The 23,489-nt window shown below is 42.0% G+C and overlaps 1 protein-coding gene across 2 annotated transcripts in view; it reads right to left on the minus strand.

Annotated features, from left to right (window-relative positions):
- Positions 1-5,938: 5,938 nt before the first annotated feature.
- The window catches only part of Flt1 (fms-related tyrosine kinase 1), a 178,429-nt gene continuing 160,878 nt past the window's right edge, over positions 5,939-23,489 (minus strand). For both annotated transcript variants that reach the window (XM_005406359.1, XM_005406358.1), the window contains 5 exons: positions 22,903-23,008; positions 22,517-22,659; positions 20,345-20,429; positions 18,452-18,546; positions 5,939-8,940 (listed from right to left, as the gene is read on the minus strand). In XM_005406359.1, coding sequence (XP_005406416.1) covers positions 8,754-8,940; positions 18,452-18,546; positions 20,345-20,429; positions 22,517-22,659; positions 22,903-23,008 — 616 coding nt within the window. In that variant the 3' untranslated portion in view covers positions 5,939-8,753. The remainder of the gene's footprint in view (positions 8,941-18,451; positions 18,547-20,344; positions 20,430-22,516; positions 22,660-22,902; positions 23,009-23,489) is intronic.

Here is a 23,489-nt window from a genome sequence, read left to right on the forward strand (position 1 = left end):
AGGTTGCTCTGGAACAGTGGAGTATTCTTCCGTTGTAACAAGGCAGTGAGGAGCGCATGTAAAATCACCCTCTGTGTAAGCCACATGGAGAGCAGGAAGAAAGATGATTTATTAACCCATGTCTTTAAAATTTATTGGTAACAGCATGGCATGGTGGTTAAGAAACCAGCTAACGTTAAGCAAGACTGAGCTTAAATACTGGCAGCACTTAGAGCTCTATGATCTTTCCTAACCTGCTCACCCCTGCGGTATCAGTTGATTGAATGGGAATTCACTCATTCACTAAATTTTTACTGAATGCCTCTCGCATACCAAGCATAGCTGTGACCACAGCAGACCCAGTTTTGTCCTTTTAAGAGCTTCTATTCCAGAGCTGGGTATGGTGGTGCATACCTGTAATCCCAGCAATGCGGTAAGTTGAGACAGGAGAACAGGAGCTGCTCTGTCAGCAGGAAGAGACAGCATCAGCCTTCAGTACCTCTGAGCTCTGCATCCATAGGTTCAAACAGCCTCAGATCAAAACTCTTGGGGAAATTGTGTCTGTAGAGACATTTTTTTCCTGTCATTATTCCCTAACCAATAAACTATATTTTTATAGCATTTATATCGTATTAGGTATTAAAACATCTCACTGATCTATACAGAAGAATATGCATAGTCTATGTGAATTCTGTATGCCATTTCAAACAGGATGTGAGCAAATTCAATTTTGGTATCCATTGGTGGGAGGGAAAGGTAGAACTAGTTCCCCTTAGATAACAAGGGACAACTCTGTATATCAGAGTAATGGCTATGAAAAGAAAACCAAGCAGGAAAGGATGTGGGTAGGGTGTTGACAGATAAATTCGGAATACTCGGTTGAGTTTAAATTTTAGATAACAAAATTTTTTAAACTTATGTATATGTCAGTATTGTATGGGACCTATTTATACCCTAAAAATTTCTACTTGTATATCTCATTTACCAGCCCCTTCAACATGTTTTATCTTGACCTCTAGATATGGGGAGTGGGGTTGTGGTGGTACAGTTTGATAGGGCTAATCAGGATCAGAAGCCTCACTTGACGTGAATGGAGTGAAGGTGCCAGGCCTAGAGATAAGGCAGAAGTACCCCAGGTGAGGACAAGATGTGCCGGGAATGTCGGTGCACTCGTTAGAGCAGAGTAAGTAGGAGTGACCTCAGAAAGATCCTCGGGAAGGGGAAGTGTGTGTCTAGTAAGCTAAATTATTCTGACTTTTATCCTCAGTGAAAGGGAAGTGCTTAGGGAATTTTGAGCAGAAGAGGAGGAAGATGATACAGCACTTGAAAAGTCTGGCTACCTTGTTAAGAACAGATGGGAGAGTAGGCGTGGTGGTGGGCACGTGACTAAGCAAGCTCGTGCATCCTTGTAGGTGAAAGATACCAGGAATTGGGGTGGGGGTAGTGGCAGAGGTGATGTGAAGTGGTTGGATTCTGGGTAGATTTTAAAGGTAGGGCTAGGAAGGATGTATCAGTTCATTGAACATGGGGCCAGGAAAAGGAAAGTCAAGATGGATTCTTTTTAAATTTTTTATTTTATTAGCACATGTTGGCAGTACATAAGGATTGCATTCATCATGGAGAGTTGGTACAGGTACACATCTTAATTCTTTTTGCTTCCCTTTCCCCTTCTCTTGACTCGAAAGTTTTGGTGTCTTGACAGGATGGGGAATTCTGAATTGAAAGAGATTTGTAGGAACAGGATTTTGGGGAGGAGGAGAGGGTGGATGGGAAAGTGGGGCAAGACCATTGGCAGCTTGGTCTGGTGTCTCTGAGACGTTTACACGTTGGTGCTCATTGTTTATTTGTAACAACTCACAACTTAAAATTGCATAGAAAAACTTCATTCTGCTCAGAGATTCTGTAAATCAGGAATTTGGACAGGGTACACCAGTGTAATGGCTTATCTCAGCTTGTATTTGGGTCCTGATCTTGGAAAAATTCCAGTGGCTGGGACTGGACTGACTTGAAGGCTAGACTCTGTGTCATGGGCTTTGAACGTGGCACTGGTCCCTGGTAGGGGCTTTTCAAGAATGAATGGTGGAAGTAGGAAGTGCATGATCTTTTCGGACCTGCATCCAAGTCATGTAACCTCACTTCTGCCACATTGTTCCTTGCAAATGAGATACACAAGCCAGTTGATTCTAGGGAAGGTGATCTTGGGTCACATTGGAAAGGGCCAGGTGGAATGAGATGGTACAGCAGGTGTCTTCAGAAAATAAAGTCTGCAAGTGCATCAAGAGGCAGTGTCAGTTTAGCACTTGTATATGTGAATTTGGAGCTTAGGGAAGAGGTGTGGTCTATACACAAAAGTAATTACCATATGGGTGCCATGTAAACCCATGGGATTAGTTGAGGTCATGACAGGAATTAGTACAGACAGAAGCTCCAAGGGCCAAACCCTGGGGGGCCTACAATAGTGTCAAAAAACAGAGAGGAGAGGTGTCTTGGTTACTTTTCTCTTGTTGCTGGGACAAAATACCTGACACCAAAAATTAAGGAAGGAAAGGTTTATTTCGCTTACAGTTTGTGGAGGTTTTAGTCCATACTTGGCAGGTTACAAGGCAGGGTGGCAGATGGCAGAGGGCTAGAGCTCATGGCGGCAGAACATAGCAAAAAGACAACAAGCACAAAAGCCAGGAATGGCCCCGAGCAGCCTCTTGCTTTCCCTTACATGTGCAAACTGTCCACCCCAGGGCAGGTGCAGGTCTCACACCCATAATCAATCAAACTCTAAAAGCCTGCCCCATGACCACATGTCGCTTTGGGGGGACACACAGACACAAACCATAACGAGGTAAAACTAGCCAAAGAGCCGGAAGTAACCAGTGAGACAGGGAGAAAGTGTCATGTCTGGAGTCACAGGGAAGAAGGCATGTGAGGGACAGGCGGCTGATGGGGCAAGTATGACTGGGACAGAGTGGGCCACTGCATTTGAAGTCACTATGACCTGAGCAGTCCTGGTGTGTGTGCGTGCCTATCACGCTGGATTGCAACTTTGAGCAGGTTCGAGAGTGGAGGAGAGGAGTGGGAAATAAGTAGTATGACCAGTGCATTCAGGGAATTTTGTTACAAAGGGAACAGAGGGGGCTGGGGATTTAGCTCAGCGGCAAAAGCGCCTGCCTGGCAAGCGCAAGGTCGTGAGTTCGGTTCCCGGTACCGGAGAAAAACCAAAAAAAAAAAAAAAAAAAAAAAAGGGAACAGAGAAGGTGGTAGCTGGAGGAGAAAGTAGAGGGGAAGTAAGTGCATGTTTTCATGGCCCACTGAGTGTTACCTTTCTTCATTGTAACAGTACCTGAGGTAAGCAGTGGAAAGGAGGAACCAGATTTATTTGGGGTCAAAGTTTCAGAAGTGTCAACCTTGGCTGGCTCCATTGCTGTGTGCCGGAGGTGAGAGAGACCGTCATGGCGCGAGGTTGTGGTGGAGCAGCACCTCATGGTACTTGGGAAGCAGAGAAGGAAGCACGCAGGGATAAAACATGCTTCTCAAAAGGCACACCGCCGGCGATACATCACCGCACCCCAAAACTCACCCATCTCCCCGTAGCACCACCAGCAGAGGGTAGGCCTTCCGCACAAGAGCCTTTGGAGGACGTTCTAGATTGAAACAAGTGGGTGGGGAAGTGGGCAGCGTAGGAGTGCGGTGAATTGCTGGAGCAACATCAGAGTTTGGAAGGAAGGGGCGAAATACACTGGCGTGTGTTTTGGGTTGGCCATGATGGGGGTGACAGTATGAACACATGTGACGGCAGGTGGGAGCTGTGGGGGTGCAATTTCGGAGTTCTCTTTTGGTTCATTTCTCCGACTGAAGTGAGGGGTGTGCTGCTAGTACATACCGTTAGCTTGCTTTTGACATTATATGAATTTATTCTGCTAAAGAGCCTAGAATAACCGGTGGCATGTATTAAGCACCCAAATGATGGCAATTAATTGCTATCGTGGGTTCCCAAATTCCAATATGTGGGATAACATTTGTTCATTAGGATTTTTTGTTTTTCTGGAGCAAATGTAAAAATGGGGATAATACAAATATTCCCTGCCCACCAATGCTTGACTTACCATTTTTTAACTTTATGATGGTGCAAAAGCAACATTTAGTAGGAACCATAGCTGGGATTTTGAATTTGGATGTTTTGCTGAGCTGGTGTGGTCCAGTCCAGTCTTTTCTCAAGATGCTGGGCAGCAGTAACGACTGCAGCTTCCAGTTAGCCCACAGTCACAAGGAGAAACAGCTGACACTGCCCTGTACTGTGCTGCCAGGCTCTAGGGTGTTTGGTAAGTTAGGTGGCTGAAAGACATTTCAACTTAGATGATTCTGATTTAGGATGATCTGTCTGGATGTGACTACAGCACAAGTTGAGCAACTACATAGGTATATTTCAAATACAAAGTTAATATATTAATCTGAGATTAAGTCCCTCCTTTTAAAGTGGAGTTTTCACCTATGAGAAGTTGTGATAGTAGATAATCAGGGTTTTTAAAAATAATCTTTGCCAAATCAATAACATACTTATAAACGTAGAGCTCAGTGTAGTCTCACAAAATGAGCACACTTGTATACCATCATCCAGACCAAGAGATGGAAGACTAGCAGTACCCAGTCGGAGTTTTTTGGGTTTGTTACATGTTATGTTCTCCCTGCAGTGTTCTTAGTTCACACAAGAGAAAGCTGGCCATCCATGTGCTGGGACCCAATCCTTTTTCAATATTTTTTGTCTTGTGAAACACAAAAATTTGGTACTGTGTTTGACAAAGAGGAGCCCAGCAAACCTTACCGTGCTGTCCTTTTGCCAGAGGGGGCAAAATAAAGAATTCCCAGAAGTACTATTACATTTCCAGAGTCATGAGAAAACATCTAAGTATGATGACACTAATTCCTCAAGTATTCTTCAAATCATTTGCCCAAATGAGTGACTTCTTTTTTTTTTTGAGACAGGGTCTCACTATGCAGTTCAGGCTGACCTTAAACTCACTGTGTAGCTGAGGCTGACCTTGAATTTGCAGCAGTGCTCCTGCCTCAGCCTTCTGAGTGCTAGGATTACAGGGACACGCCACCAAGCCTGGCCTGAGTGACTATTCTTATGTTACAAAAACCAGTGTTTTAAAAGGATTGCAGATCTTTGAAGATTAAAAAAACAAAACGCAACTCTGACCTCTTAAGTACAAATTTACTGAGATTAGTTATTTATGCCCTTCTCACCTTTGATCTCAAGAGAACTGGCCCAATTTTCTCCATGTTTCCCCCATGTAACTTACTTCGATGTTATCAGACAGAAAATACCTTGGTGTTCGCCAAAAGGCCGAGAAGTGATCAGACAGGAAATAGTATGGCTGCTACGTCAAGGTATTGGCTACTTCTATGTGTCATAGTTACTGGGTTATTTCTCTTCTTAATTCACAAAACCAAGCAAAGACTCCTTGACTGAAGCACTTTGCTTAGGGAAGTTCTCTGCTTTATGATTTTTGCTATTGTTTTTTATAGTTTCTGGCACATAACCTCTAATACACATGTGTAGGCATACTCACACCCTGTAATTGTTTATCAGCTGAAAATAGTGTTTACCAGGAACTGCCCCTCTAATTGCGGCACTTTCATCTGCAGCCAGTACTCACTCCGTGTATGCTTTACTCATGATCTTGTTCACGTTAGTGTTTGGTTTTCTGGGCAGTATGCTTAGTTTGATTTTATTTTTTACTTATAGTTTTTATTTACTTTATTAGCAGTGTCTGGATTGCATAGAGGGGCCACTGCATAGTACAGATGGAAGGCTCTATGCCCTTGAGTAGTATTTGGTTTTTGTTTTGTGTGTGTAGTGCTTAAGAATTGGCATTTAATGAGCTCTCTCAGAACATCCGTCCTCTCCCCTCCCCGACACATTCATGACCCCTTTTTTCACTTAAAGCAAGGAGAAAATACATGATGTTTTTGGAAGTTAATTTTAATATATGGAGATAGTATATAAAATACATTCAATCTGACTAGGAGTATATGACCAAATCATGTCTTACTTATATCTGTAGCATATATTCTCAATTTATATAAAAGTAACTTTAAAATTCCAGTTTCCTTAAATAGTTATGCACAAAACACACACAAACACATACACATATACACATAGTTCCTAACACTGTCAGTCAAAGATGCACTCCTTTAATCAATTTAAATGGGGCCAGCAAGAATCTGTTTCATGTTTGACATTCTTAATGGGCTAGGAAAGGGCATTAGCTCCCAGATATGAGCAGTATCTTTCAGGATTTGGATACGTTTGTCCCCTTGGCTAAAACGAATGTCTGAGCACCATTTCTTGGGCTAAGTACATAAAGATTTGTAGTAATGCTTCAGTCCCAGTCCATCCACAGTTACATATAGATGATCTCACAAACCCCAGAAGGAAGTGCCTGCTCTCGGCTAGTGCCAACCATTTTTCTTATAAGTGGCAAGTGGTTCTAAGATTACCATCAGTTCACTAGTTTCAATTTTCAGTGCTATTTTATTGCCTCTGCAATTAAATATATTCATTACTATAAGCTTCCATTTTTCTATGTTAAGACTCCAATGGAACTATATTTTTTTATTTTTGCAAATGGATTTAAGTAGTTTGTAAGCCTGAGTCTTAAGCTGAGTAACACAATCTGAATAGATTATTTTCTCCTTTGGAAGAGGGCATTTACTAAGGTCTTTTATAAGAATTAGATTATTACAATGTAGTTATTATATGGGTAGCTGAGATTTTCCTTTTATCACTGATTGCTGGAGCCTGCCTGATTTGAAAAAAAGTAGACAATTAATTGGGGCCTTCTTTTATTTCCTGTTTAACTTAGGTCTAGTTATGTGCCCTATAATATTGCCAGTTGTCACAAGAACTTTCACGTATGGAAAGGAAAAGAACAAAGTTTTGCTTTTGCTCTTCTGGCCCTCTGCAAGTTTGTTTGGGTTTAGTGCTTGGTGGAGAGGCCTGCCTCACTCCTCTGTCCTGGCTGGTGAGTCCCCGAGAGCCACCAGGTAAGGCCCACCGTCTCACTGGGCAATGTGCTGACTCTCCCATCTCTTCGTGCAAAGAACCTTAAACAGAAATGTGGCAGATAGAAAAGGAAGCATACATTCTTCTAGCAAGTAGAGTTCATATTCTAGAATCAAGTGACATGCATAAGAGGGAGGATCTCTTCTCCCCCAGGAGCAGCGATTCACTGTTGCCCAGTTGCTTTGGATTAGCTTCAGCAGGTCCGTATGTCCTAAATACACAGACCAGAGCTTGGAGAGATAGCATCCAACAGAGGCTGAAGTGTAGGCACCCTTTTCTACCCTGTCTCCCTGTTTCTACCCTGTCTCCCTAGTCTGATCATCCTCAGACCCAAGGCAAGATGCAAAGCAGATGACAATAGGCTCTTGTTCTGTTCTGATGGCTCCTAACTAGTATCTTGAGTCCCCAATTGTAGAAATACATTTCATGTTACATATCACCTTTTTTAAAAAAAAAAAAATCAAGGAGCATAAAGTGCTTAATAGATACTGATTAATGCTCTTCCATATCCCTCCAGATCAGCATGAGACATCAGAATCCCCATTAAATAAAAAGGAAATATGACTGACTTCCTCTGCTTTAGGTCCCAATTATTGGGGTAAGCTGGTTTGGCTGTGCAGATGGAATTTGCACTCTGCCTTATTGGGTTTTGTTCCATCAATCCTCATTTTGGTACAGGAAAAAGCCCTCTACAAGACTGCATTTTCACTCTCCTTGGCTTCCTTTTATAGCTAACTGTACAAAACGGATAATACAAAAAGTTAAGTGTCTTGTCTATACATTAATACTTAATATAGAATCTGACATTTTAAAAAATGTGACTTTGAGCCCAATAGAAGACAGCCCAAACCAACCAACAATCCTTAGCTTCTTAGCAGCAACAGGCTGAGTGTCAGGCCTTCGTGCCCCGTAGGCAGCCCAGCCTGGGCCAAGTTCTCACTGTGTCTCGCTGGAGGAGCCACCCCTGTGGGCTGAGAGGGGAGCGCCACCTCAGTGCTGCCAGTCAAAGCATGCCATGTGCAGGAACAGTACAGAACGCGGCCCACAGGGAAACTTAGAGGATGTGCTTATGTTTGTCCTTTCCTTACCTCCTGGATTCCAGGAGATGTCCTCTCCCCTCTCCCCTGTCTGCTCCCAGTTGGGAGCTTGAAAGCCCGGTAGTCAGTGCTGGGAAACTACTGCAGAGAGCCCTCCCCCAGCCCGACCCACATGAAGCATCTCGGTCTTTCTCAGGCCGACTCTGGTTTTTTCTCTTTTCTTGCTCTCGTCCTTGGATGTCTTATGCTGGCTGGAGGACTGCAGAAACACTGCTTAGGCAGGCACATGATCCCTCAAGCTGAAGGGACCTTCGTTGCCCGAGTTGCAGGGCTGCTGGGCATGACCAGCTGGTCTGCGTTTCCCTGACCTGTGTGCTCGGGCCTAGAGGGCTGGAGCAGGTGTCACTGGGCTTACAATGGTGTCTCTACTACAGTGAGTAATATGGAAATTGAGCAGTAGTGTTCTTCACTTGTCACTATTTCTCTATTTATCCGGGGTTACATTCTTGTTAGTCAAAAAAAAAAAAGCAGTATTAAAATTAAGTCACAAAAAGCAGCTGCTTCTGCTCCCTGCAAAGATAAAGGTGTAAACTCATATATGCATAATACTGTCAAAAGCTAGTTTTCTTGGGGTGTAAATACACATGTACTTCTGAGAACAGGGCTTGTGCTGGGCCTTAGGCAGGTGGGGTGGAGTATAAGACCACTGAGTTATAGTCGGGGGGCGGAGAGCAGCACGAGTCCTCCTTTCCCAGCTCCAAGTTGTCATGCACAGATCTGATGTGGCCACAGCTGGAAAAGCAGAAACTGGGCCTGATGGCATCAGAAAGCCCCGACTCCTTACTTTTACTGGTTACGCACAAGCTGAAGAGAGAAAAGAAAAACAATCAGATGTACAGAATGGGTTTCCCAAAAGCAAACGCTAAAACCTACTCTCTTACTGGGTCGTCTGTCAATACCTGTTCCAGAGTTGATGGGTAGGGAGTCTTATCTCAGTCTCTGTAACACTGTCTTCGTTTTAAAACTGTACCCTGCCTGCCTCATACCAGCTTGGTGTCACTGGGCAGATAGAGGCATGCCAGCGGCTGGGGGTGGAATGTATAGTTACATAATACAAACCCATAATTCCAGGTGGAAAATAACTCCTCCTCCTATTCTTGGGTCAAATAGCTTGCATATCAGCTAAAAAAAATGTCCATATCCCAGAAACCTGTGAATATTACCTTATATGGCAAAATATATGATTAAGCTAAGGATCTGAAAAGGAGGCACTTAGGCTGAATATCTAATTGTGCCCCAAATACAATCATGGGAGGCAGAGGGAGGCCCATGACCACGCTCAGACAGAGATGGCCATGTGAAAGGGAGCTGAGCTGCGGCCACAACCAAAGAATACCCAGAGCTACCAGAGCACGGACAGGAGTGGATTCCTGCTCGGAGACTGTGAAGGGACAAGGACCTCCTGACACCTTGACTTTAGACTTCCAGCCTCCAGAACTTTGAGAGGATAAACTCTTCTTTTTTTAAGTCACCACTCGTAATTTATTACAACAGCCTCAAGAAGTTAAGAGCTTTACACACAAAGGTTAATTCCTTTGTGTGTCTCCCTGTCACACTTGTGTTCTAGAAGGAAAGCTTTCTAAGTTACAGGTCTATAGTTTACCGGTGTATACCCGTGAGGTTCAAGGGGGGGTTCTGTATGTTACATCCAGCCTCAAACACATGAGGAAGAAGAGTTCTTCCTGCTCACTCATATTTATTTGATTTTGTTTGTTTAGAAGTAGCTGGGAGGAGGGAGAAAAACTTGTGAACCACATTGGTTAGATGGGCTGGCAACTCCATGTGCTTTATTTTTAGTCTCAAAATAGAGGATACAATTTACAGTTTCAACAGAGATCCAGAACAAAGTAGTCACCCATTTTCTGATGTGTTCTAAAATAAGAAAAAGCAGTCCTCCTACTTTTATCTGTTCCTCATTGGTATTCTCTCATCTGCGCTGTCTCAATTCTAGTACCATGCTTGTGTTCACGTTAAAAGTAAACAATCATGCAGACGTTTTCCCATCTTTCTGGCTGACCTGATGACTTGTGTTGAGTATGTCACTCCCTGAAGGTATCTGTACCATTCTTTGATGTAGATCACACTTCAACATACTATAGCCCAGAGGCAGACTGTTTTTCTTTAATAAGAGTTCTATTAGGTATAATTTACATAATACACAAAGTTAAAGTGTACAAGTGTACAAGTCAATGGTTTTTAGTATTGCTATAGTTTGTGTGTTTAATGTCTCCAGAGGCCTATATGTAAAGGTCGGGTCCCCATGGTAGTATTATTGGGAGCAACTTTCAGGAGGCGGGGTCTAGTGGGAGCTCCTTAGGTCACTGGGTGTGTGTCCTCAGGGGACTGTGGGATCCCAGCCCCCTTCCTCTGTATTTCTTGGCCATGAGGTGAGCAGTTTCTTCCATCACATGCTCCCTACCATTGCCATCTGACACCTCTGTGAAAGCCCCAAAGCAAATGGGTCTGCCTAGTCTTGGACTGGAATTTGTAAAACTTTGAGCCAAAAATACCCTTTTCTTTCTATAAATTAATTATCTGAGGTATTTCATTATAGTAGTGCATTTTTAAAACTACATACATAAATTGTGTAACCATCACAACTTTGGAATATTTAAAACCATACCTTTAGCCTCACCTATGACCCCAACTCAAGGTAACCAATGTTTTTCTGATTTGCTTATTCTGGGGATTTCATATAGAAGGAATCATACAATATATGACATTTTATGGATATCTTTTACTTAGTATAATATTTTCAAGGCATATCCATGTTACAATGTGTATCGGTATTGCATACTTTTTATTGACAAATACTGCTTTATTGTACCAAATATACCCCATTTTATGTATCCTTTCATCAGCTGTTGGGCATCTGGGGTGTTCCTACTTTTGGCTGTTCTGAACAATGCTCTTATGAACATTTGTATACCTATTTCTGTGTGAATACATGTTTTCATTTTTCTTGGATATACACTTACAGATAGAATTAATACTAGGTTACTGGATAACCAGTTAAACTGTTAACCTGCTCTCCAGAGTGACCACACCATTTTGTATTTCTACCAGCAATGTGTAAGGATCCCAATATCTCCATATGCTCACCAACAGACTTTTTGATTCTACCCATTCTCGTGGGTGTGAAGTGGTATCTCATGATGGTTTTGATTTGCAGTACCCTGATGACTAATGATGTTGAGCATCTTTCCATGTACTTGATGGCTGTGTACCTGTTAAGGTTCACAGGAAAGTGGCCATGCTTACTTGCTTATATGTTATCTGTGGCTGCTTTTACACCACAATGGCAGAGATGAACAGGTTCTTACTATCTTGCCTTTGAGAAGGCTGCTGATTCCTGATATAAATGCCTGAGGAGAAGATTTACCTTTGGTTGAGAGAGGCAGGCATTTGAGCCAGGAAAGAAGGAACACTTAATAGGCCCAGCCTTTCCCAGTATGGCACTACTCCTAAGTAGAGAACAGCAAAGAAATGCTGAAGTCAATGGATTATAAAAAAGAACCCAACTCTAACAGTTGTGTACGAGGAGTCAACTGACTAAACGAGGGGTTTGTGGAGAAATCTCCAAATGACAAAGGGTAATGGGATCAACAGGAAGTAGAAAGTCCTTCATTGGGGGTATGTGAGAAGACCAGGGAGTGGTAAGCAGCAGAGTGCCTGAGTGTTGCTGTCCAAATGCAAGAATATAGCAACATGAGGAAGATGAGGGAGGGAAGTGGAAGTCCTGGACACAGGAAGGATCAGAGGTGTGAACTGAAACCCACAAGGGAGAAACGTCAAAGAAGAAGGAGGTAGCCAGCAGTACCTTCTCCCTGAGATGGGACTCAGTGCGAGAGAGGAGCTGACCAAACCTGCAGACACACGGTGACTGCTGGCAACCCCACAGGCCGTCACGGAGAGACGCAGCAGTGGAGGGGAGCAGCGGACATGAAGGACTGCTCCGGCTGGCCGTGAGTGCTGAGGGCTCAGTTGTCCCTCACAAGAGAGCAATTGGCCAGGAGCCATCTTGGAGAGGGGCCAGCTGAGCTCAGAATGCAGAGAGTGTCTAGCTCCATCTAGTGGCTCCCAGCTGGGCCCACAGAAGGTGCACGGACAGCAGAGACAAACCTGGAGGTGGACTTTTTTTTCCCCTTTCTCTTTCTCTCGTTTGTTTTTGTTGTGGTGGTTTTGTTTTTGTTCTTTTTGGTCTTTTTCTCCTTCATTGTTTTTATCTTTTTATATAATGTGAATGTGGTTTCCAGCCTCTTTGAGGTGGTTGTTCTGTTCTTATCTTTATCTCTTCCTTCTCTCTTTCCCTCCAGTCTTCTGTACCAGTTTCCCAAACTTAGCATGATCTCCCTTTGTCCTCCAGCCTTACCTCTAATTTCTTTATCTTCTACCTATTTTTTCTGTAACCCCTTTTAAGTTTTAACTCCTGAGGGTAAAATTGACATATTAAGGATTTATATACTGCATATAATTTTCTGGTCTGTTTTAGATTTCGTGATATAACTACACATCTATTTCATATGGTTAAAGATGGCAAATTAATGGTTACCTCAGTTTGTCATTTTCTAGGCTGTAACTGTTACTACTGTTATTGCTGATGGTATCATTCAGCCAAAAGTGACATAAATGTTCTAAACAGTTATTCTTCCTGGTGTTCTAAGACTGCGACTGACTAAGGGTCATACAAAGTACTGTAGCTCAGTGCCAAAGAATCAGTGGCTGGGCCAAGCTGGGAGCAACTTTTCATCCCCAACAAATTGAAGAGGTAGGATCTTGCAGCAGACTCAAAACTCAAAAACCAGCTGTACCTGAAAGATACCTCAGAGAAGTAGTCATTTCCTAAAGGTTCTAAATACTAGCAATAGTGCAACCCACCAAAGGCAATTTACAAGCATCACCCCAGGAATCAAACTAGAAAAGGAAATGAGAAGACACTTAAACAAGATGCAACCCCAGACATCCAGTTCACCAAAGGCAAGCCAAGAGGGCAATGGGGTGGGACAATCTGAAAGCCACCCATCTGGCCTCTCTGAAGTGGTAACAACAAAGCAACTGAAAGAAGCTCTAGAAAAAATGAATTAAGCAATAACCTCTCAGATAACTGTGGAGATGGTGTCCACAATGAAAACCATGCTTAGTGACTCTAGAGCAGATACAGACAAAAAATAGAAGAGCTTAAGAAAATTATGAAAGTCATGTATCTCAGCATAGGAAAGAAATGAAATCCATAAGGCAGACTCAAGCAGATATTCAGGAGAATAAAAATGCCATTAAAAGTATCCACAGCAGATTAAGCCAAGGTGAGGACAAAATCTCAGATATTGAAGATGGGCTTGCAGTTAGCAATCATAGAAAGATTCCTTAAAAACTGCAGGGCACCATGAGAAATAAATCCAGCAGCTGCTAGATGAAGCAAAGAAGAATAACTTAAGATTGATGAGGTCAATGAAAAAGCAGGAAATAGCACAAATGATATAAAAAAAAACTTCACAGTCATTATGGCAGAAAACTTCCCTGGTAGGGAAAAAGGATTTGACATACAGATAAGTGAGGAATATAGAACTCCAATTAACCATAATCAAAAAACATCTACAGCCAGGCATATCATAATTAAGATTCCAGAAATTTAACACAAGAATAGAATCTTAAAAGCTATTAGGGAAAAGAAACAAATCATCTATAAAGGAAAGCTCATCAGAATCACAACTGACTTCTCAGAACAAACCCTCAAGTCAAGGAGAGCTTGGAGTGAAGTATTTCAAGTCCTGAAGAAAACCAATTTTTAACCCAGTTGATATACCCTACAAAACTATCTTTCAAAACTGATAGAGAAATATACTTCCATGACAAAGAACCTCTGAGGAAATTTATGACCACCAAACAAGCACTCCAAAATGTTTTGAAGGACAATCTAGAAAGAGATAACAAGGACTACAACTCCATAGACCTTAACATAAGGAATCCACGAGGCAAAGCATACAAATGGAAGGAAAAAAGGAGGGGGAGCCAACAACAGGAAAACAACATGACAAGGATAAGTCAATACCTATCAGTTATAACCATCAATGTTAATGGTCTCATTTCACCAATCAAAAGACACAGACTGGCATAATGGATCAAGAAGCAAGATCCAGCAATATGCTGATACAAGAAACACATTTAATTCAAAAAGAAATTCATAGACTGAAAGTCAAAGGATGTAAAACAATACTCCATGCAACAGGAACCCAGAAAAAGCACGGGTAACTATTCTATTTGTAGACAAAGTGAATTGAAGCCAAAACTGATTAAGAGAGATAAAGAGTAGGTCACTGTATCCTTGTAAAGGGAACAATACAAGAGGAAGAGATAGCAATCATAAATATATATGCAACAAATATCAGCGTACCCAACTATATGAAACAAGTATTAATGGACATGCAAAATCAAATAAGCACTAATACAGTTGTATCGGGGGATATCAATACCCCACTGGCACAAAAAGATCAATTAGACAAAAAATCAGCAAAGAAATAACAGAACTGAATGAAAACTGTGAAAAATGGATTTAGATGATTACAGAGTGGTCTACCCAACAACATCAGAATACACATTCTTCTCAGCTGCACATGTGACGTTCACCAAAACAGACCACATACTAGCCATAAAACATGCTTAAGTAAATGGAAAGGAATTGAAATTATCCCACGCATATTATCAGACTATAATGCAATGAAATTGGACGTCAATGACAAAAGAAACCACAAGAACTTCATAAACACATGGAAATCAAATAGCATTCTCCTGAACAACCAGTGCATCACAGATGAAATTAAATTAGACACTTTCTACAATTAAATGATAAAGACAATACAACCTACTGGAACTTATGGGACACAATGAAAGCAGTTGAAAGAGGGAAATTTATAGCAATGAATACCAGTATCTGGAAAACAGAGCAAAGAAATACCTTAATGATGAGCCTCAGAGAAACAGAGAAAATAAACACCTTAATGATGAGCCTCAAACTTGTAGAAAAATAAGAACAGCTCAGCCAAAAGCTCCTACAAGAGAGGAGCTATTCATGATAAACACCTATTCATGATAAAAACATCCAACACCTATTCATGATAAAAACTACAAAAAATTGGAATAGGTGTTCTTTAACTCAATCTAATAAAAGACATCTATGACAAACCAACAGCCAACATCATACTAAATGGACAAAAACACAAAGCTTTCACTGTAAAATCAGGAACAAGACAAGAATGTCCACTATCTCTACTCTTATTCAACACAATCCTGGAAAGTTTAGCCAGAGCAATTAGACAAGAGAAAGAAATAAAAGGAATAATACTAAGCAAGGAAGATGTTAAATTTTCACCATGTGCAGATGACATGATACTCTATATAAAATACCCCCCCAAAACTCTACTAAAAATTGCTAGATTTAATAAGCAAATTCAGTAGCACAGCTAAATACAAAGTCAACACTCAATAAGCAATAGCCTTCCTGTACAAAAATCAATAGCCTTCCTGTACATGAATAACAAATTCACTGAGAGAGAAATTAGGGAAATAACACCTTTCACAACAGCATCCAAAAAAAATGAAATACCTAGGAATTAATATAACAAAGGATGTAAAAGACCTCCTCATTGCAAACCACAGTACTCTGAAAAAGAACATTAAAGAGAAGGCCAGAAAATCCGGTGTGGTAGTGCATGCCTGTAATCCCAGCACTTGGGAGGCTGAAGTAGGAGGATCACTGTGAGTTCAAGGCCAGCCTGGGCCACATAAATGACTTCAGGGTCAGCCTGAACTGCATAGTGAGACCCTTTCTCAAAAAAGACCAGAAAAAAAAAAAAAAAAACCAACCAGGAAATTAAAAGATATTCCTTGCTGTTGGGTAGGAAGAACCAATGTAAATGGCCATACTTCTAAAACTGTTATACAGATTTAATGCAATTCACATAAAAATTCCAAAAGCATATCTCATAGAATTAGAGAAAACAATCCTAAAATTCATTTGGAGCCAGAAGAGACCTAAAATAGCAAAGGCAGTTCTGGGCAAAAAAGGCAAGACGGGGCGCATCACAATCCCTGATTTGAAATTACAGTGTAAAGCTACTCTGATAAAAACAGCATGGTATTGGTTTAAAAAAAAAGCCAGACCCAAAGATCAATGGAACAGATTAGAAGATGCAGAAACAACTCCAGACATGCTCACCCACCTTATCTTTGACAAAGGTGCCAAACACAGTGACTGGAAGAAAGACAGCCTCTTTAATAAATGGTGCTTGAAAAACTGGCTCTGTACATGCCAAAGATTAAAAACGAACCCATATCTTCCACCATGCACTAAAGTCAGAATGGATCAAAGATCTAAATATTAAAACAGAAACATTAAATCTGCTGGAAGATAGACTAGCTAAAACTCTTGAAGACCCTGGTGTAGGCAAAGACTTTATGAATAAAACACCAGTCACATAGGAACTATCACAAAGAATCAAGAACTGGGCCCTCATCTTATTAAAAAGCTTTGGCACGGCAACAGAAACCACCAACAGAGTGAAAAGACAGCCCACAATGTGGGAAACATGTTTGCCAGGTGTCCCTCAGACAAAGGTTACTATTGAGAGCATATAAAGAACTCAAAAAAATCAGACCTCTCAAATTTAAAGACCTAATCCAAAATTGGGCATCTTACGTTTTTTTTTTGTTTTGTTTTGTTTTGTTTTTGTTTTTGTTTTTCCAGTACCGGGAATCAAACTCACGACCTTGTGCTTGCCAGGCAGGTGCTGTGCCACTGAGCTAAATCCCCAGCCCCTAAAAATGGGCATCTTAGATGAATATACATTTCTCAAATGAAGAAAAATAAACAGCAAATAAATATATGGAAAAATGTTCAACATCACTGGTCATTCAAGAGATGCAAATTAAAACAACATTGAGATTCCTTCTCACCCTGGAAAGAACAGCTATCATCAAGAAATCAACCAATAACAAATGCTGGAGGGGTTTTGGGGAAAAAGGAACCCTTCTCCACTGTTGATGTAAGGATAGACTGGTGCAACCACTGTGGAAATTAGTGTGGAGATTCCTCAAAAAACTAGGATTGGAGGTCCCATCTGATCCAGCCACTCCTCTTCTGGGTATCTTTCCAGAAGAATTAAAAGCGTCATACCACAACAATACACGTGCACCCGTGTTTATAGCAATATAATTTGTAATAGCTAGATCTTGGAAACAACCCAAGTGCCCATCAACTGGTAAATGGATAAAAAAGATGTGTTTTTTTTTTTTTATACAATGGAGTACTACTCAGCCATAAGGAAGGATAAATTGGAGACTTTTTTTAAGTAAATGGATGCAACTCAAGACCATACTCTCAAGTAAAATAAAACAGACACACATGTGCAAACATTGTATTGTCTCCCTGGTATGAGAAGCTGAAAGAGTAAGATCCAAACTGTACAACAGATACTGTAAAATGGGAAGAAACTGTTCAAAAAGAAAGAGAAACTGGGATAGGGGAAAGGAGAAAAGAAGGAAGGGAAAAGCAAATAAAAATATATATATATATGATAGTTAAGATAGTTATACTAGTAATTTCTCTTAGTTCATTGAAAAAGGTTTGTGCTAATATTGTTTGAACAATTGAATGCCTATATCTTGTATTCTGAGTAAGTAATTTAAAGATCACAATACACAATGTATTAACCATTGCTACCCTCCTCTTATCTTGTTTTAAATTTTTGTTTTTTTTCTCTTTAAAATAAAAATTTTTTAAAAACTCATTGAGTTGTACACTTCAGATAGGCACATCTCACTATGTGTAAGTTTCACCTATCATAAAGAGCTGTGAAGGAATTAAAAAGAGAAAAGGCGAGAGTCCTTCACTTGAAGGGCTGGATTCTTGAGGTGGCCTGCGTTAGGCCTGAGAGTCCTGGGAGTCCTCTAAATATAACACCTGTGGGCCCAGCACAGAGTACTGGGAACACTGTCTCGGGCTCCCATAAGCATGTCTCCATCAACATCCTTCAAGGGGGGCTTAGCAGGCTTATTCTACTGAGGCGCTGTTCTTCCTGTGTTTGAACTGCCTGTCTTTGTAGCAATTTTCTGCATGTTTTTCCTTCTCAAACCCCAGATTCTAGTGTGCACTTGTCCCCCTTTTTTGCCCTTGGGGAAAAGGTGCTTTTCTGCAGTGTGTGAACACCATAGTTCAGAAGGGCAAGTAGTCCTCAAATATCCCCTATTAAACCATCTTCCCCCACGTTTTCCCTCACCACCCTGAATCAGCTGATGATAGGAAAGGTGCCAGCTTGCTTACTCAATCGTTAGAGAGGACTTGGGTTTGCTTGCAGTCCAGGTGAAGCGCTTCAGCAACGGGGAGGCCAACAGAGTGCTACCATCCAACTGATAATCCTGGTGAGAAAAAGGAGGGGGTTACGTGCTTGCCCGGCCCAAAGGGGCCTTGCTAAGTCCATGGGAAGACATTGGGATACACGCGGGAGGTCATTCCAGGCACTGGCCTCCCCCTCCACATGCCTGCCTGCAGACACAAAGCACTTTCTTCATCCTGGAGCTACAGACTTGGTCAGTTACAAGCAATGCCTAGCCTGGTGACTTTAAGGCTCTTCTTCCTGAAAGCTAAGTAAATTTAAACAGAGATACTTCAGGTAAGAGATTAGCACTTATAATAATAAACTTGTATACAAATTATTGCATAGATATGTTAGAACTAATTTTGGCAGGTGATGATTGGCTAATGGATATGTTGTCATTTGGTAGCCGGGATATATAAAAGTTCTGAGGCATTAAAAAGATGTGGTTCTTTTCTTTTTCTTAAGGATTCTATGGAATTCTCAGGTCCTTCTTGGTCATATTTTCCAGCAATTACATGTCTTCATTGAGTCACTTTTACCATTGAGTTTTAGACAAACGCATGATTATTCTGTAAACACAGTGTGTTCCCATAAGCGGATTTCATACTTTGTTCCTGCCTCTCTCGGAGGCTTTTACTGGGCTGGGCTCAGATCTTAATTATTAGCAAATGTCTTAGCAAATGAGAAAGCTGCCATAATTCATCAGTTTTAGCTTACTGTTAAGGCTGAGAAACCCTGTGTTTTACTCAATATTGTTTTCTTAGACTTGAACCAATGTACCAAACAGCAAAACCAAATTTCTACTTTATCTCTGTACTCTGCGGCTTAAAATGTAAATGTATTTAAATTATCCTGTGCCTCTGTCTGGTGTGTCTGTGTCTGTGAGAAGGTTCTGGTGGTTTTTAAAGTTGACTGTGCTTGTTTCAAGGCTACAACGATTGTAGTGATCACCTTTACATTACAGTTAGTCCTCTGGGTCACTTCCGGGACATAGGCATCACCAGCACTTCTCCAAGTTTAAGGAAGTACACAGATTCCCCAGGGCATCTGTGACAAGCTGGTAACTGACTTGCTGGGGATGGGGGTCCTGAGGGCCAGTGTTTCTGGCCTGCTTCTGCACCGTGGTACCATACTTGTCTGGAAATGACGTTTTGAGTCCAGAGTCTGCCATGCCTAAAGTGATTTCCTGCCCAGTCTCTCTCTCCTCCCATTATTCTTTCAACCCCATGTTTAAAGCTTTAAAGAGGGCTGGGGATATAGCTCAGAGGCACAAGTGCCTGCCTGGCAAGTGCAAGGTCCTGAGTTTGATTCCCAGTACAAAAAAAAAAAAAGCTTTAAAGAGAAGAGCAGGTGGACGGCTCACGTGTGCCAGGCTGTGCTAGTTTCCTTCTTCTATTGTGTCTGAGCAAGAACACAGCTGTTCGGCCTGCAGAACTTCAAGGGGAAAGGGCCTAGGACCTAGGCGGACTTGTGACTCCTGCACCACAAGGCCTGTTATACCAAGAGGCTATCCATTCACACTAGCAGTTCTTCTACCACTTGGGAAGCAAGGATGCATCACTGAGAGCCAAGAAGCTCAAACTACACAATGAAGTTTCCTAAACTGAATTCCCACAGGCAAGGATTTAGCCCCTGGAGTAATTCTGGGCAGTCTTCAAACAGTGGAATTCTGCTTTCCAATGACCTTTCCATAGCTAAGTCTGGCTGTCAGTCCCCTTGACATTGTCACACTGACTAATGACCCTGACTGACCAAAAGCTACCAAACTGGAGCTGGGGTCTGGAGTCAGGCAGAACATTCTAGCAGGGTGTGCTGAGTAGGCTAATGTCATGACTTACATCAAACATGGAGGTGGTATTTGGTGAAAGTTCTTCAAAAGTTTTGATTCTTTCCAGGCTCATGAATTTGAAAGCATTTACATATCTAATGAAGAAGCAAAAAGAATAATCAAAACAGGAAAACAGATGTAGCTTTGATTAATTAGGAGACCAGAGACACATGGGAGCTGCAGAATACACAGTATCCTGGGCTAAAATGAACCAAAATATCAGTTGTTCCTGTGGCTCATATTTTCCATCGTGCCCCAGGGAATCCTCACAGTGATCCACTTCCTCACATGGTGTCAATTCACAGTCTATGGATTTTAGCACTCACCACCCCCTGAAAACATCCACTCGGGGCCAATTTGAGATCAGAAAATGCTGGGCCTACAAGAGACCTGACGCATGATCTGGCCTGAATACTTTATGATACAAAGGAGAGAAATGCTGCTTGCACAATGCTATGAATTTATCACTTAGCGCTGTCTACTTCCTGAAAGGGTGCATGGTGGCAAAATGATCTGTCAAGGCTGCACACGCGGCTTAAGTGCATGATTGAATGCTGGTGTATGCTGTCCTGTGAATGTAGCTTGGGAGAAACAGGTAAAGCTGCGTATTTTCTCTATTACCATCCGCTGATCTGTGTTGATGACCTATCAGGAAAGACCATCAGGACTAGCCACTAGCTAATCACTCACAGGCAAGGCCACTCATGGACTGAATTCCTCAGTCTGATATTCTCTTGCCCTCTACAAGGCTCGACCTCTTAGGTGAGCTCCTCAGTGGGCCCAAAGCTTAGCAACGCTGGGAAAGGTCCAAATCACTTTGCCATTCTGAACCAAAGTAATGCAGGCGTGCTGACTCTCCCAGCGCCCCTTTCAGGGCTTCAGTCTGTCCTGTGGGCCTTCGGCTTCTGTATCAGCAGCCCTTAGGTCTTGACCTCAGTTCTGCCACCAAGGCACAGGGAACAGTTGCAACAGTCACTGTACGTGGATAGCTGTCCCTCAGCTCTGACTCACTCAGGGCGTGCTCAGGTATTTACCCCAAGGGAGCTTTCTCATCTTTGAAAATGGATGAGTCATCTGCTTCGGCCTCCTGGGCTGGTTGGGAGGGCTGAGCAGGGACACTGACCTGTAGTCCATCACAGGTCTGGGCTGACTGCTGGATTTCTTCAAAGCCTGTCATGGACAGCTATCCACGTACCCTGACTGTTACTGCTGTTCCCTGCGCCTTGGCGGCAGAACGGAGGTTAAGGTGCAATAAGGAAGCTGTGAGGCCCACGGGACAGTCTGATATCCTGAAAGGGGCGCTGGGACAGTCAGCACTCCTGGGCTAGAAACTCCTCTGCCATTTTCTGGCTACACAGTTTTGGTGAGTTGTGCTCTTTGGAGGCCAGTATCTGCATTTTCTTAACAGAAGTAATATGCACTCCATAGGATTGTTCTGAGCAGAAAACCAGTTGAGATATGCAGGCAGCCTAGTACAGTGCCAGGCCACGGCACATGTCTGTGTAATATGAAGACTGAACATGTCTAACACGTGTAACTGTGAACACCGAAGTGCAGATCCCTAGCTGTTTGAGGTTCTCAATATTTCTTCCTTTGCTGGTCTCCAATTTGCTTTGTGATGATGGAAGATAGGTTAGTTTGTGAGGCGGGCAGTTGTGTTTGTTTGCTTAGCTTTATCTAAGGTTTAGTCAAAAAGTTAATGTTAAGGGGAGAGACGGAGAATACTTTTGGAAGAAGACTAAAGCTTAAGAAGATGTGTTGTTCTTGATTGGATTCTGCTTCTTAAAAAAGAAATGTATAAAATACATTAGGGGGAAGTTATGAAAATTTGAATATGAGATGATAGTAAGAACTATTTCTTTGATGTGATAGTTTTTGGTGTGGTTACACAGGAAAATGGACTCCTTATGAGGTACATACCAAAGTTTTTCGAGGAAAATTGTTAGACTTCTGTAAGCCGTCTTTAAAATGGTTCAGAAAAAGAAAAACTACCCCCCACAAAAATATGGAATATACAAAATGTTAATAATTGTTGAACTTAGGAGGTCGGCATATGGGTGATTATTGCCCAATTCTGTTTTCCTTTTCTCTTTTTCCTCTTTCTTCTCTCTCTCTCTCTCTCTCGTATGGGCTGTGTTTCTATTAACAATCTGTAATAGAAAGATGGGAAAAGAAATCTTACCTGACATCATCAGAGCTTCCAGAATTAAACTTTGGAGCTGAAATACCATCCTTGAAAAAGTCCTCAGAGAAGGCAGGAGTTGAGTATGCAAACCCGCTATTTCCTGTCAGTATAGCATTCAACGGGATGTAGTCTTTACCGTCCTAAAATACCAAAGACAGAGATCTAATTACACAGATTTCTACTTCAATTTCTGTGGAGCATTGTATCAGCTTCAACTGTCATTTGCCTAACTTGCTTGTGTTCTGTGAAGGTAATTCTGCACATACACACACTTTTGATTGGTGATCTTACCTACTAGTAGCTCAGAAACAACTAACAAACCCCCCTTGACTTACATTCAAAGGCATGTGGCCTTCTGGTATCCTAGGTAATTTTAGTTTTACCTGTTGTACATTGGCTTGAAGCAAATCGCCCAGTTTTTCCACAAGTTCTGCAAATCGTGGTCTTTCCTTTGGGTCTTTGTGCCAGCAGTCCAGCATGATCTGATAGCTGTTGGGAAGAAGCACATAGAAAGAGCTGGGGACTGGTAGTATTAATAGAGACTGCCCTTGAGAATAAGGGTGTCAGCTTGCATGTGCAGATCCTGCTTTGGTCACGGCTTCAGTTTTAGGTTTGGGTCTGTATCACCAACACAGAAGGGGCTGTTTGGGCCAAATTCTGCCAGTCATGAGAAACACAGGTGCCTCAAGGCGCACTAACAACAAACCTCTCCGGAGCTCACAGATTCAAGACCTTTGGGTGCCTGTAGCCTGTGCAGAGTGGAAGGATTGAGTCCTATGGTCAAGCAGAGGTGCTTGGAAAGGAAATGCCATGGTCTGCTGCTGTTAGATATGAAATGGAACATTATTCCGCTCCCTGTCAAAGCAGAAGAGTGTCCTCAAAGTTAACAGCAGTCCAAACAGCAATGGGTACAGAGTTTGCAGGACTCATGTCATCCTTGGTTGTCACAAAGGCTGGCTTGAGCTGGCTT

The sequence above is a fragment of the Chinchilla lanigera genome, unplaced genomic scaffold, assembly GCF_000276665.1.
Source record: "Chinchilla lanigera isolate Chin_1 unplaced genomic scaffold, ChiLan1.0 scaffold00096, whole genome shotgun sequence".
Lineage (NCBI taxonomy): Eukaryota > Metazoa > Chordata > Mammalia > Rodentia > Chinchillidae > Chinchilla > Chinchilla lanigera.